The sequence below is a fragment of the Notothenia rossii genome (genome assembly GCF_949606895.1).
Source record: "Notothenia rossii genome assembly, chromosome: 8".
NCBI lineage: Eukaryota > Metazoa > Chordata > Actinopteri > Perciformes > Nototheniidae > Notothenia > Notothenia rossii.
Window position 1 is genome coordinate 71,503,357 of NC_136906.1, and position 14,761 is coordinate 71,518,117.

A 14,761-nucleotide genomic window follows, 5' to 3' on the forward strand; every position below is an offset into this window, starting at 1 on the left:
TGCAAAACTCAAAATTGCTGTGCATTAAAAAACGATGTTGCCTTGTGTCTCGGTATGTATCTAGATTTGTGTACTGAAATACCAATTTGCTATAATGATATAATTATTGTGCTTTTAATTAGCAACACATGTGATATTTGAACAGTTTACTTGATTTTATTATAACGCAAAAGACAAGCACTGTATCATAATTACTCCAAACATGATGTATCTCGAGTAATGTTGACACCTAGTGGCAAAACAAACGCCTTGAGTCTTCCTTTTCAATGGTGTTTTATAACAGACCTGTCCCACCAGTCGTCATATTTCAGGATTCAGTTGGCCTGACTGTCTGTCAATCCAGACTCATATCAAATAAGAAGAGGGGGGCTGTAGAGAGGAGGGTTGCCAGGTTTGAAAGAAACCAGCTTTATGGTTCAAGATGTTTATTTTCACTCTGGCTATTCAGTTCACAGGGGTTGCTTTACATTTCTACAAAAAAATGTTTGCTGTCATGAATGGACTTCCATATAATCTTATTACAAAGTTATATTGAATGACATTTCCTCGAGCTGTATGCAATGCGTTTTTTTATTCTGAGTTCCACAAAAAGTTAATAATTTTCTTGATGAAGGAATTTGTCTTCGAATTGATTTTTTTTTTAATTGTAGGCCAATATTATATGCCAAGAAACCATAACTTACACCCATTGACACGCATAAATTACACATCAATATGGCGAGCAGATTTAGCTTTTATTAATTTCTGGAGGATATAAAAAAATCAATTCTTACTAGAATGCAAATTCTTGTTATCAAAAATTGAATTTAACTAGTTAGAATGCACATTCTTGATATCAGAAATTCGTTTGTAAATAGTTAATGGTTATTCTTGATATCAGAAATGCCATTTTAACTAGTGAAATTTGCATCGTATTTCTCATTCATTTCAATGGGAGTTGGAATTTGAACTAGTTTCCGATATCAGTAATTCAATTGTTACTAGTTACAATTACATTTGAACTAGTAACAATACCAATTTCTGATATCAAGAATTCAATTTCAACTAGTCAAATTCCAATTTTTGATATCAGAAATGCAATTTCAACTAGTTCCAAATCCTTTTTTGATATCAGGAATTCAATTGTAACTAGTTATAATTGTTATGATATCAACAATTGAATTACTGATATCAGAAATTGGCCTTTGAACTAGTTCAAATTCCAACTCCCATTGAAATGAATGAGAAAAACGATGCAAATCTCACTAGTTAAAATCGCATTTCAGATATCAAGAATACACATTACAACCAGTTACAATTGAATTTCTGATATCAAGAATTTGCATTCTAACTAGTTCAAATTTTATTTTTGATATCAGAAATAAACATTATTACTAGTAAGAATAGATTTGTTGATATCCTCCAGAAATGAATAAAAGCTAAATCGGCTTGCCATACATCAAGCCCAGCAACAAAGTATTGCATGCTGTTGCTATGATTATTAATATTGTTATAAATAAATTGAACACTTCAGAAGGAGGATGGGACTATCCCTATCTGGCAACCTCACTGTTAGTGCAGTTTGCATCTGGAAGTTGTCGCCATCATATTTGGCTTACTGCTAAGCTAACCTTAAGTCAGTCAGTCGTGATTGTCCGAGGATATAGAGTTAACGATAGATTGAACCTCCCTTTGTTTCCCCTGTCGGGTGTATGTTAACTGTAGTCATGTTATGAATCAGTAGACGTGTCTACGTTAGGCGCTGTGGTAAAATTGTGTAGTTTTAATGACATTAGCGGTGGCTAATTTTGAGAGCGCACATTAGCCGGAGTCTTGAGGAGCAGTCAGGGGCTGCTAAAGCTAGCTAGCTGGCGACCAATTGACACATCGAGAGATATTAATACAAGTGAATAAAGCGCCGGCAGTGAACGTTGTTACATGTTGTCAGTGTACAGTTAGTTACACAAGGAGCTAGCATCATCGCAAAGCTAGCTCTGCTAACAAAGCTAACAAAACAACAAGCTGGGATTGGTCTGCGCCGGAGGAAGTCTGCTAAACTGGAGCTGGCATCGGTATATTTCCCGTCTTTAAAACGTATGTGCTTCTTCTACTTATAATTGTGATGGAATTCATAATGCCATTTACTGTAGAGTGCTAATTAAGCTTATGTTGCAAAGGTTGTTGCTCTGCTGCAGCTACACCCACCAAGTGAACACCATTGCCCTCAAGCCAGCTTTGCACTGCGATGTATTTGCCACTTTGTGTTTTTTTACTTCATCAGCTGTCAGTGTGTGTATTAAATATGATGTTGTGTTTGGGTGTATCTTGTTGTGTTACAGCTGGCTGTTGGGCCTGACAACAACCAAGAAGATGTCAGAGGGAGATAACAAGCAGGCCTCCGACTCTGCAGCCCAGGAAGTGAAGACCGAGTCAGCTGCTCCCGCAGGTCAGACCGTGTCTCCCCCGGTGTCCATGGTCTCCCATCCTCCAGCCACTGCTGCCACCGAGGATGAGGAAGAGGAGAGCGAGGATGAGTCGGAGATTTTAGAGGAAAGCCCCTGTGGACGCTGGCAGAAACGCAGAGAAGAGGTATGGGATGAATCTGAAGAGGGCTCATGTTTACCTTTACTAAATATTCAAAGGCTTTATTTTCATGCACAGTAGCTACAGTGTTGATATAGCAATGACAATCTTGAGTCCCATGCTCCTCCAACAATGCAACATGAATATAAGACATAAAACACATTTTAAAAACAAACATTGGTGGTCATTGAGTGCATTTTGTGTGAAAGCAATGAAAACGGCTTCACACTTTAGACTTCTGTTTTTGCTGACTGTAAGCATAGCTTGAACCTACATGTTAGCTATCAAAATAAAACCTGTGAGCCTGATGCATTATTTTGTTTTCCTCTTTTAGGTGAATCAGCGTAACGTCCCTGGGATCGACAATGCTTACTTGGCCATGGACACTGAGGAAGGAGTGGAGGTGGTGTGGAATGAGGTCATGTTCTCAGAAAGGAAGATTTTCAAGCTACAGGAGGTGGGTGCAGCGCTGTGAGGACGTATTCAGTCGTGTCTGAAGCAGTTATGTCCACAATGTTATGTCAACTAGAGGACAGGGGAGTCCAGTGTTTTGATAAGGTTAGGATGATTGTGCTTTCTTTGTGTGAGGTTACATATTCCCACTGTGATCTCAAAACAATATAGCGGTTTACAGATTTTCATTTCCCCCCGTATGGCTTAAGATTCTTTGGCAAGGGGTCAGACTTGTTGCTGCCAGCACCATAGCAACATACACACACTGTAAGCTGAGTAGAGGCAGAAACATTTTTCTTCTTTGCGTAAACTCTTTGACATTCATTTGTATTGGTGGTTTTGCAATACTCTGAAGTGGTTTCTGTTAACCCACCCTTATCTTGGTTGAGTTCAGTCGGACAACTCACGTGTTTCTTAATATGTTTATTCTAAGCTGCACATAGTTTGAGTTTGGCATCTAGGCTCGGGCCCAGCGTTTCCGCCAGGGGGGCGTCTTGCCGTCATTTGACGCCCTTATTCAGCTCGGGACGCCCTGAAGGCGAGCCGAGGGCGTTCAAAAATATTAATAATTCGAGAGAAGATCGAGAGTTTTTATCGCTTGAAATAACGAATAGGAAAAAGGACAAGGACATCCCTCTGGTGGAGGGGCAAAGGAGTCTGGTGGGATTCTTCTCGGAGTATTGAAGATCGTTTCCCCGACATCGGCGGTGCCTGCTACAGGACAACACGGAACGTGCGCGATTTGGATAAGAACATTGAGTGATGATTAGATAACTACCCCCCGAGCCTACAGGTGGAATGTGGGGGGGTGGTGGTGGGGCAGGCGAGCAGCAGCAACATCAACATAGCAATAGCAAGTGAACACTGCATTGCAGCAGCAGCAGCATAGCAAGGCAGAGGCAGGAAGACCTGGCAGCTTAAATAGAGCGCCATGTTTAGGAGAATGTGTTTGATTGGTTGTAAGAGGGACGAGGTGCGTCACGTGTTAATGTATGATTGGTGCTCGAGTTGACTGACTGAACTAGCTCGCAGGCTTCGCCCCATTAATGCCATCCGATCTAGTCTGTTGTTCCTTTTTGATTAAAAACACAGAAGTTGTTGCAAGACTGTTTTCATCATGCGGCTTTTGTGTTTCATTATGCTTATGACTGGAAGAGAATGGTGCCCTCAGTCTAGTTGGGCTTTTAATAAACTCTTTAATAGAAATGAAACAGCTGATGGACTTCTCTGAAGTAAAGAGCAAGACCCAGAGCTGCTTTTAATGGACGCTCGTTCACAGCTGTCAACATTTATTTTTGACCTTGACCCTTACAAGACAGTCTGACCACTAGTGCAACCTGCTGCTAGAGAGAAGGCAAGGACATTACAACTATTCTATTTGAAGACATGATGAGCTCATGTGGCATTTTTGGAAACATTACATTTGACAAGATAGATGTTAAATGTTACTGTGGACATGTGACATGTATAAACTCCAATTCTAATGAGATATTTTCTGTTTTTGTTTTTAGGAAAAAGTCAAAGCAGTTTTTGACAATTTGATCCAGCTGGAGCATCTGAACATTGTGAAGTTTCACAAGTACTGGGCGGACGTCAAGGAGAACAGAGCGAGGGTGGGTTATCATCTGAAATGAGTTGTATTAAATCATATGAAATGAGTGTTATGGGTTTAACGTTGATCTGCTTTCATTCCTTTGACTTGCCTGCAGGTCATTTTCATCACTGAGTACATGTCCTCTGGAAGTCTCAAGCAGTTTTTGAAAAAGACGAAGAAAAACCACAAGACCATGAATGAAAAGGTTTGAAAGCTTTGCTGTGACTCCCCCATACATTTGTAAATGACGTTACTGGGAAACGCTGCGGACAAGTCAGTCTTACACATTTTTCATTCTCTTAAATGTTCTCTGATCTATTTCCTGTCTGTCAGGCCTGGAAGCGCTGGTGCACACAGATACTGTCTGCCCTCAGGTAAGAAGAACAGAAACGTGATTTTCTCTGAGCTACGTAGTTACAAAGAATACATTGTAATACGGGGCATTGGCTGTTGTCCAAATGCCCATATACGGTTTTTACCTTGGCGATGTTCTTTCTTGTGGTAGCAGTTGTTTTGTTGACTTAACGCTCGTTGGCTCGTCTCCAGCTACCTGCACTCCTGTGAACCTCCCATCATCCACGGCAACCTGACCTGTGACACCATCTTCATCCAGCACAACGGCCTCATCAAGATCGGCTCAGGTAGAGATCGTTTCCATCTCTAAGATCAGCACAGTGTAAAGCCAGGGCTACGTCCCTCTTGCCAATTCTTGTTTTTTTACTACAGATGCCCTCACTACTATTATTATAATTAGTACTACTAGGTTTTGTATTAGCTGTCTTGTTATTAAGGCTTTTCTCCACCGTTTCAGTTGCTCCAGACACCATCAACAACCACGTGAAAACGTGTCGGGAAGAGCAGAAGAGCCTCCACTTCTTTGCTCCGGAGTATGGAGGTAAGACGTTTCTCGTGAAGGATCCTGTCTGTGCAGAGTGTCTGGTTACTCCGTGGTTTGCAGCCAGGCGTGGGAAATGTGTTGCACATCTTTCCCATCTCTGTGCTTAAGCAGTACAGACAATTCATAACATCAACAGGTGATTAGTAATGAATATACAATACAGTGCAAAAACCAACATGTGTGCCAACTACAATTTTTAAATAAAGGTAAACGCATGAAATAACAATTCATAACATGGGCAGCTTTCATATTCTCACATATTTGTTCAGTCATTCATTTTCTGCTTAGTGTACGACAACCTGTAACTTAATTTTTAGCTCATGTGGCACATTGACCTTTCTCCTCACAAAGATATGGCCGTTTCTGAGGATCTGTGAAATGGTTAAACTAAAAAAAACATATTATTTTAAGAAACTCTTCTTCAAAATGGTCTTTTTAAAGATATCAGAGAGTGATTTTGATCAGTTTGGTTTTCTGCTTCCAGCTGTTGCCAATGTCACCACAGCCGTGGATATCTATTCCTTTGGGATGTGCGCCTTAGAGGTGAGCTGAAACCAGCTGTTGGTGGCTCATTCTTTGTTTATGGAAAATGTATTTTATTGCTCTGCTGTCGTATGTAACAATTTATTCTTAACAAAAATGTCACCCCAGCTTTCAACAGTTTGCCTTTTACTGTAGTTACGGAAATAGAAATCAGGATTAGGGCTGCAACAAACAACTCATTTGATAATCGATGAATCTATCGATCAATGAAACGATTAATCGACTATTCGGACTATTACTGTATGCCTTGCACAATTTCTCAAACGCTCTGATTTAGCCATCGACTTTTAGATTTAGCTTGAGGTTGTTTTAGGCATGTGGAAACTAACAATGAAGACAATAAAGATGAATACTTGATTCAAAAATACATATATTATTAAATTAGCGAAACACATTTTGAACAAAATTAACATTGCTTTTTATTAATTAAATAAATAATATTTTCACATCAAAAGAAATAGCTGAAACTTTAACAAAATAAATAACTCAGTTACCTCTAATCATTAACCCATGTTTGTATCATTGAGTTAACTCTGTGTGTTGCTGTTAGCATACAGAACACCTGGCGTGGAAACGTTCCTCGTGGACGGGGCTACAGAGCTACTAGAAAGACAGTCGGTGCATTCCTCCGTCTGGATGTAGAGCACTTTTGCTAAATGTTTAGACCAGTTGCTCGTGTTACCGCCCGGCGCCCTTACATGCTAAACTCTTATTGCACTATTGGCAACGAGCATTGTCCACATCGAGACCTTTAACCACACCTTGGAGCGCTTAGTTATCTCCGCCATCCCCGCCGCGTGTGTGTTGCTGCATGTAGCAGCCGCGTGTGTGTTGCTGCATGTAGCAGCCGCGTGTGTGTTGCTGCATGTAGCAGCCGCGTGTGTGTTGCTGCATGTAGCAGCCGCGTGTGTGTTGCTGCATGTAGCAGCCGCGTATGTAAACTGAGAGATCTCTCGTCTGGATTGGAAAGATCGAAAATACATCATAGACGCATTTCCTTTTGTCTTTTTGCATGTTAGAAACGAGTTGGCGACACTAAAATTGCGATATAATGTTTATGTAGCAATAATACATACATTTTTAAAATGTCTCCAGTACCGATAACTTTGGAACTTAACGGCGCGTAAAACACACGTGATGACGTCACCAACGAATCGACGACTGAATTAGTCTGAAATGCTGTTTTGAACCTTTCAGACTTTTAAAAGACACTCTCAGGTCTCCAGGGATGACCATTGGCTGCTGTTGACTTGTTTTTATTTATGAATCAATTCCAATCACCACCCTTCTCTGTCCGGTCACTCCTTCAGATGGCTGTGTTGGAAATCCAGAGTAACGGAGATTCGTCTTATGTGTCCCAAGAAGCCATAAACAATGCCATTCAGATGCTAGAGGACCCTTTGCAGCGGGTGAGTGAGAGATACACAAGTATTAAGAGCCTGTATAGCTGTCTGGATTGTAAATCTATAACTTAAAGATATATTCCCCCGGTGATTTCCCAGGAATTTATCCAGAAGTGTTTGGAGGTGGACCCCAGCAAGCGGCCCACCGCTAAGGAGCTGCTGTTTCACCAGGCCCTGTTCGAGGTGCCATTACTGAAGCTGCTGGCTGCTCACTGCATCGTCAGTCACCAACGTGAGTCACACACACACACACACACACACACACACACACACACACACACACACACACACACACACACACACACACACACACACACACACACACACACACACACACACACACACACACACACACACACACACACACACACACACACACACACACACACACACACACACACACACAACATGTTACAGCTATTGGCATGTTGTTCAAACCAAATACAGAGTTTACAAATAAGAATTGAAGATGATCTGTTTTCTTATAAAGGTCATTCGTTTTCCAAACAATGGTGACTTGATATTTGTTTTCTTTTACTTAGTTAGGACTTAAACCCAGCACAGAAAACCACCGTAATAAAAATACCTTGGGTGAATGCTTCTTCTGATCGCTCTCTTCTCTGTTCGCCTGCAGATATGATTCCAGAAAATGCTTTAGAAGAGATGACAAAGAACATGGACCCCAACCTGGTGATTGTTGAAGTCAAAGATGGAGTTCAGATGAAGTGAGTCTGAGTGAAACCACATAGTGCGGACGTACAGAGATAAACTTATGAACACTTTAAGAGAGAAGAAAGTCTTTAGAAGGGTTCCTGTGTTGTTGCTGTCTTCATCTTATCACACTGAAATCAATAGATTGTTCATATTTACACGTGTATATTTGTTCTCTTGATTTGCTGAGTAACATTTTGTCTTCTGCTTCAGGCTCTCTCAGTTCCCTGCTCTTGAGCTGGACAAGTTCCTGGAGGATGTGAGGTAGGAACAAAGCTTTTCTGCAGAGTCAGGGCCTTTAAGGCACTAATGGCCTCGCTTCTTTTTACTGGCACAGACTCCTTTTTGTTATATGATTCTCCTTGAACACTAAGCTCATCTTTTAGGCTGCTGAAACACCTCAGGAGATCCTACTTTTAACCATTTTAGCCTAAAAACATTATGGAACACTGTCTTTAGAAATCATCTTTGCTGATCTAACAGCATTTCAATCGGGAGAGATGGTTTTGATGAAAGAATACATATTTATTGCCAGGAATACACAAATGAATGTAATGGAGTTTTGGCGATAAGGCCCCATTGTGCAGGAGTATCATTCGGGAGGGGAGAACCGATCCGATGAAACCCCCCTGGACCCTGGTGGTGGTGAATGGATAGTTGGGTTCGGTCTGAAGGGGAGGGGCTTAGCTTGACCCTGGTGGTGGTGAATGGATAGTTGGGTTCGGTCTGAAGGGGAGGGGCTTAGCTTGACCCTGGTGGTGGTGAATGGATAGTTTGGTTCGGTCTGAAGGGGAGGGGCTTAGCTTGACCCTGGTGGTGGTGAATGGATAGTTGGGTTCGGTCTGAAGGGGAGGGGCTTAGCTACCCTGGTGGTAGTGAATGGATAGTTGGGTTCGGTCTGAAGGGGAGGGGCTTAGCTACCCTGGTGGTAGTGAATGGATAGTTGGGTTCGGTCTGAAGGGGAGGGGCTTAGCTTGACCATGGTGGTGGTGAATGGATAGTTGGGTTCCGTCTCAAGGGGAGGGGCTTAGCTTGACCCTGGTGGTGGTGAATGGATAGTTGGGTTTGGTCTGAAGGGGAGGGGCTTAGCTTGACCCTGGTGGTGGTGAATGGATAGTTGGGTTTGGTCTGAAGGGGAGGGGCTTAGCTTGACCCTGGTGGTGATGAATGGATAGCTGGGTTTGGTCTGAAGGGGAGTGGCTTAGCTTGACCCTGGATTCAGAGGGACAGGAGGTGAAAAGAGGTGGAGGAGGGTTGCGTCGAGTCACCTGAAATGACAGCTGTCAGAGGGGAGAGCAGATTTAAAACGTTTAGCGGAGCGCTATGATAGGCTTGTGGGAATAGAGCGAAGTGATTGGTTAAGCTGGAGAGTGACGCTGACCCCGATCAATTATTGAGAGGAGAGAGAGTGTAACATAGACATAGTAAATGAATGAGAAAAGAAGGTCTTCCTGGTTGAACTTGCGCTGAGCTTCATATAAAAACCTAAAGTTATTAGCTTTCTGTTTTCAATCTTTTAAATTCTTCTCCAATTTGTAGATAATGTGTCCCTTCCTCTTTGTGTTAAAAGTGTATTGCTATCTGTAAAGGTCATTGTGCTCAATTCTCTGCATGAAAGGTGATAAGTAAAGTTGATTTGTTCTACTGAACAGAAATAGGACCTTCTTGTAGTTGGATACACAGATATATCCATGTTCAGCAAAGCCTTTACTTATATCCTGCAGCTGGACAGCATGAACTCGTTTTCAGTCGTCCTGAGGTTGTCTCTTATTTTCCTCGATGCAACAGGAATGGGATCTATCCTCTGACGGCGTTTGGGGTACCGAGTCCTCATCAGCCTCAGCAGGAGACGGTGAAATCGCCCATCGTTCCCCCCTCTGTGAAAACCCCGACCCCTGAACCCGCTGAGCTGGAGACCAGGAAGGTAAGATCTGTCATATCATATTTACAAATCCTAACTGTGACCTAAAGGGAAAGAACTAGTACATTTTATTGGATGTAAGCAATGTGTCAGATTTCTGCTCGAATCATATTGCTGATTACTAGAGAAATAACAAAAAGCTTCTCATAGTGTGAATCGTTTTTTGATTTGCATTTCATTCTTAATTTCCACGTATACTTTTTCATAATAATTTGATAGTCTGCACTTCCTGTATTAAAGTGTTCTCCTTCACAGGTCCTCCAGATGCAGTGCAATATTGAGCCTGTTGACGAGGGCAACAAGCACCATGTGAGTTTCAATTCTGATAAATGATAACTGTCTCTGCTTCTTAGTATTTTGTCGTATATGAAAGTGTTTCATGTTTTGATGTCTTCTGTGATGATTCTTTGATTCTCTTTGCAGCTGACCTTGCTGTTGAAACTGGAGGATAAACTGAACAGGCACCTGAGCTGTGATTTGTTACCAAGTGAGTTTCTTTGTTTATTGCTTCGTTCATTAGGGCCGAGTTCTGTCATGTGATAGTTGACGGTACTGGCATCATGCAGTCGTTACAAAAACCATTCTGCCTATCTGTCCAGATGAGAACGTGAACGACCTGTCGGGGGAGCTGGTTCAGCTCGGATTCATCAGCGAGGTGAGAGGTCTCCATGACGACCCTCAGATTGAACACTTCTGCTATAATAACCCCAGCAGCCTCTGACATGTCCCCCCCCCCCCCCCCGCTGCCTCTGTTTCAGGGCGATCAGCCACGACTTGCTTCAGTTCTCGAAGAGGCCTTCTCCAAGTTCTACAGCAGGAACGGTTCCCTCAACCCGGTGACGGTCTCCTCGTAGCGGTGGACTCCTCGTCAACAGGACTAGCTTTTGGCTCCGCCTCTGAGTTGCAGAAGCTTAGCGAGGACCGGAGGACGCCTTGCTCCGGCTGCAGGTCTGCTGTCGGGTCTCCTGGGGGGGAAAAGCTGCCACTGAGTGGTTGTTGCTTTCTATCTTATTTTTCTCTCCTCCCACACCAAACAGCCATCTGCTTCTCTTCTGACAGCGGGAATCCTAGTCGCAGCAACAAGGAAAATACAAATGTTTTCACTTTTTGGCTTATCTCTTTCGGTTCTCAAGTAGCGAAGGAGGTAAGCAACATAAAACTGGATTACTGCAGTATTTTCCTTGAGTCAGTATTAAATTGTATTTTAAATATTTGTACTTAAACTGTTAAATAGTTGTCTGTACAAAGCAAATTCTCTTTCCCGGCATACTGAAGTGTGTGTGTGTATTATGGTGTCGTAAGGTTAAGTCTGGTCTCTTTAAACTTTGAGCCGCGAGTGAGGCGGCGCCCCACCCGTTAGCGGTTTCTGAAGGCTCGAATGCATTGAGCTTGTAATGCAGCAGATGCTACGTCACTTTTCATTTGAAAACATTTGATTATAGGACAAATTCATTAAATGTGCAGCCGCAACCCAATCTGAAGAGCGACAGCTACGATCTGAAAAAGAAGTCTATTTATTTGTTTATTTTGTCTTGAGTGTGTACTGTAATTCACTTCCAGCACTAAGGCCGGTGGTGGTTTGAATGTAAGCTTTACTTTCTCTCATCCTTTGATTCGCGCTATTATTTTCTATTGAAAAAAAAAGAGAGTGTGTGGGGGGGGGGGTTTGTCACCTGACTGTGGTCCAATGTCTACTGTAGCTTCAGTTTTCCAAGTAGCTCATTTCAGACTTAAAGATCGAGTTCAAGTCCATATAAATGTCTCTTTAGGGGACATTCACACAGGAGAATTCATGTGACGATATTTCACATTAAAGCAAATGATCTAAAGGATGTTCGTCATGAGGTTTGGGGAATGCATGTCTGCTGTTCTACGTCTAAAAAGTGATGCATTGGTTCAATTGTCTTTCAGACGTAATAAAGGAGTTTGGTCAGTTCAGGCCTGTCAACATTTAGAGTTCTCTGAATCTTCAGTTCTCTTCATGGCTTCGTTGTTCTGTTGGACAGCTGAGCTATGCTATGGAGATGTTCACTTCTCGGCCCTTAAATGTTAACTGTTCGGGGATCTCTTTGCACTGCTGGACACTTTTATATCCTGTTGGAAATGTCACGTGGCCTCTTCGCAGTAGGAAGCACTTAGATAATGATTGAAGTGTCGGCAGTGATCCGGTCTACTCTCCGCTGTGACTGCCTTCTGGCGGTCTGTAGAGAAACTGGTGTGGAGCTGGCTGGCATGTTAGTAACCATCTTGTACACTTTATGCTGGACACTGTTCTGTTTCTGCAATGCATTTACCCCTTTTTTTCACTTCCTGAAATAAATATTTACACTATCAGCACTTCAGGTCTTTGTTTGGTGTCAACTTATAAGACGAGGACATCTTTCTGATGCAGGAAATGCCGTTTGAAAGACTTTATACTCAACTGTGCGTGTTTTAAATGTGTTTCCTCTTGCAGGAAAAAGTAATATTGATAACATAATGAACACACAGACACACACATTTCAATTGTTTAAATTATTTATACAAAACCTGATGCATCAGGGGTGCGATCTCTACCCTTTAGAGCATCACTATTTGAATTATTTGTTCAAAATGTTAAGAAATTGTAGCCCTTGTACAAGTATATTCATGTACATACTGAAAGTCACAATGTGTGCTCAATTAACAGTTGAATAAAACACATTTCATGCTGACAAAACACATCGCCGTACAAAATGACAGCAGTATAATAAAAGTACAGCAAGACTAAAAAATAGTTTTGATATAAAACACGCTAGAAAGACACTCTAAATAAAAAGCTACCAAAATGGCGACATCCAGATCATGAGTGTTTCCAGCTGCGTGGGTATTTTCAATTCTGTACCTTGTGAGTAGAAAATAAATCAAAGGAACTACAAAAACAGTACATAGCACTTCAATTCAAACACATTACTCTTTCACATTAAATTGTGTTTTACTTTCCTGTTTGAAAGTATATAGGCACAGTAATTAAATTCATGAACCACGTTTGGTCGACACCATTCCTCGTTATTAACAACTCCCCTGTCGCTAAGGGACAAAGTCACTATCACCGTTTCCATTGTTTTACGCCGAGAGCTGCCAAACAAAGAGAAAGGAATCGCCGCAAACTGTGATATCCGTTTCAACAATCAACATCACTGCACAATGTTCTCAAGAAACATCAAGATTTCAACCTGTTCCACAAAAAAGACCCCTGTAAACTGCCACTGATTCCAAAATGTCTACTTATACATACTCTTCTTAAGAATGTAGCATGTGGGAATTGTTCGTAATTATAAATATGCTTTGAGAAAATTCAGATTTAGTTCGGAGCTAATATTTATGTTGTTATCCAATAAAGGTTTATTTTATTCTTTAGATTCAAAGCAAGAACACAATCAAGGACTGACATAAATAGGGTCATGTATCATTTCTATATTCACATTGAGTCTGAGAACATGGCTCAGCAGGGTATCTTAATATTTGAATGAGCTTTTCACAGAAGACATTATGACATGTCACAGCAGGAAAATAATTGAATAATGGCTGAATCCCATGAAGCAGTTTGAGTTTCATGGGTTTGAGCACGCTGACTCACTGTCAGGGCTAGAACATTTTAATAAAGCAGAGCCATTGTTCACGTTGTTAGTAACACCTCTGCTTCTCTTTTGATTCGTCTAAATGCCCGCTGTGAAAACACTTATCGGATGCTTTTATGAACTAATATTCATTTGACTCAAAGGGGTAAACACGTTAAAAAAAATTAGCCCATGTTATTTTGATTGTAGTATCCAGCAGATGTATCATTGTACAAGTGATATTAAAACCTTGTAAGTATTTTAATTTTGATTAATCGAAGTGTGAATCTGTGTTTTAAAGCTACAGTAGGTTTGTGGGTCTGCAGGGCAGCGAGATGTATCTTCTAGTACATTATGAACTTCAATTTCCCAAAAATCATTCCTTTAGATAAATGAACAGGGTCTGAATTTGAAGAAGTGTGCTTTTCTCTGATGCATCCCAACTAGAAAGTGTTAGCTGTATCTCTACATAAAGAGAGATATAGTATTTTGGAGTGAAACACTTGAACCCTTGTAAACAAATAATGTGAACTTGGTACCATCGGTGCAGCAAAAGGCATTCGACTTGTGGAGGTTCTTCCTGTTTCCACCGCTGGCTGGAAGTAGATGACTTCATGGTGTCATGTAGCTCTGTCCTACCAATCTGTGAGCTCTCCCCAGGATCAGACAAAGGTGACGACTTCCTTCATTTCTTCAGGCACTGGTACATGAGGGCTCGTGGGTTCAGCATGTAGCGCTCAGAGCTCAGTAGCTTGGTGAGATACTGCGGCACCGGGGGGCGAGGAGCCATGTAGGAAACCCCCGGGCTGACGGCCATCACCTCGGCGATCTTCTGCTTCATCTCCTTAATCTCCCGGTCCTGCCTCATCACTTTATCTGTTCGGCCAACACAGGAAATACATGAGGCTCAACACTGACGGACAGGTCTTATTTATTGACATTTAAGAGTATGAATTTCTTTTTAACAAACTATAATATGACTTTCTTTTTAAACATACTATAATATGACTTTTTTTAAACAAACTATAATATTAATTTTTTTAAACATACTAGACTATGACTTTTTTTCGACATACCATACTAAGTCACGTATATGGC

At 41.5% G+C, this 14,761-nt stretch overlaps 2 protein-coding genes across 4 annotated transcripts in view; one reads left to right on the forward strand and one right to left on the reverse strand.

Moving 5' to 3' along the window:
- Window positions 1-1,545: 1,545 nt before the first annotated feature.
- Window positions 1,546-12,422, forward strand: nrbp1 (nuclear receptor binding protein 1). Of its 2 annotated transcripts, none has more exons than XM_079642117.1 (18): window positions 1,546-2,073; window positions 2,319-2,568; window positions 2,897-3,019; window positions 4,527-4,628; window positions 4,725-4,814; window positions 4,943-4,983; window positions 5,156-5,250; window positions 5,421-5,504; window positions 5,992-6,050; window positions 7,361-7,459; window positions 7,553-7,685; window positions 8,088-8,178; window positions 8,378-8,428; window positions 9,953-10,088; window positions 10,341-10,394; window positions 10,509-10,572; window positions 10,685-10,740; window positions 10,844-12,422. In XM_079642117.1, the coding sequence occupies exons 2-18, from the start codon at window positions 2,350-2,352 to the stop codon at window positions 10,937-10,939; spliced, it is 1,593 nt and encodes a 530-aa protein (XP_079498243.1). In that variant the 5' UTR covers window positions 1,546-2,073; window positions 2,319-2,349; the 3' UTR covers window positions 10,940-12,422. The 2 variants fall into 2 exon arrangements, with proteins under 2 accessions (XP_079498243.1, XP_079498244.1); XM_079642118.1 differs by having other exon boundaries at window positions 1,546-2,051.
- The window catches only part of LOC307014250 (macoilin), a 43,100-nt gene continuing 39,614 nt past the window's right edge, over window positions 11,276-14,761 (reverse strand). For both annotated transcript variants that reach the window (XM_079642116.1, XM_079642115.1), the window contains exon 11: window positions 11,276-14,539. In XM_079642116.1, coding sequence (XP_079498242.1) covers window positions 14,349-14,539 — 191 coding nt within the window. In that variant the 3' untranslated portion in view covers window positions 11,276-14,348. The remainder of the gene's footprint in view (window positions 14,540-14,761) is intronic.

Coding starts and splice junctions, on each gene's coding strand:
- nrbp1 (XM_079642117.1), top strand. CDS start 2,350: ATGTCAGAGGGAGATAACAAGCAGGCCTCCGACTCTGCAGCCCAGGAA. Junction 8,179..8,377: donor AAAGATGGAGTTCAGATGAA/GTGAGTCTGAGT, acceptor CTTCTGCTTCAG/GCTCTCTCAGTTCCCTGCTC. Junction 8,429..9,952: donor AAGTTCCTGGAGGATGTGAG/GTAGGAACAAAG, acceptor TCGATGCAACAG/GAATGGGATCTATCCTCTGA.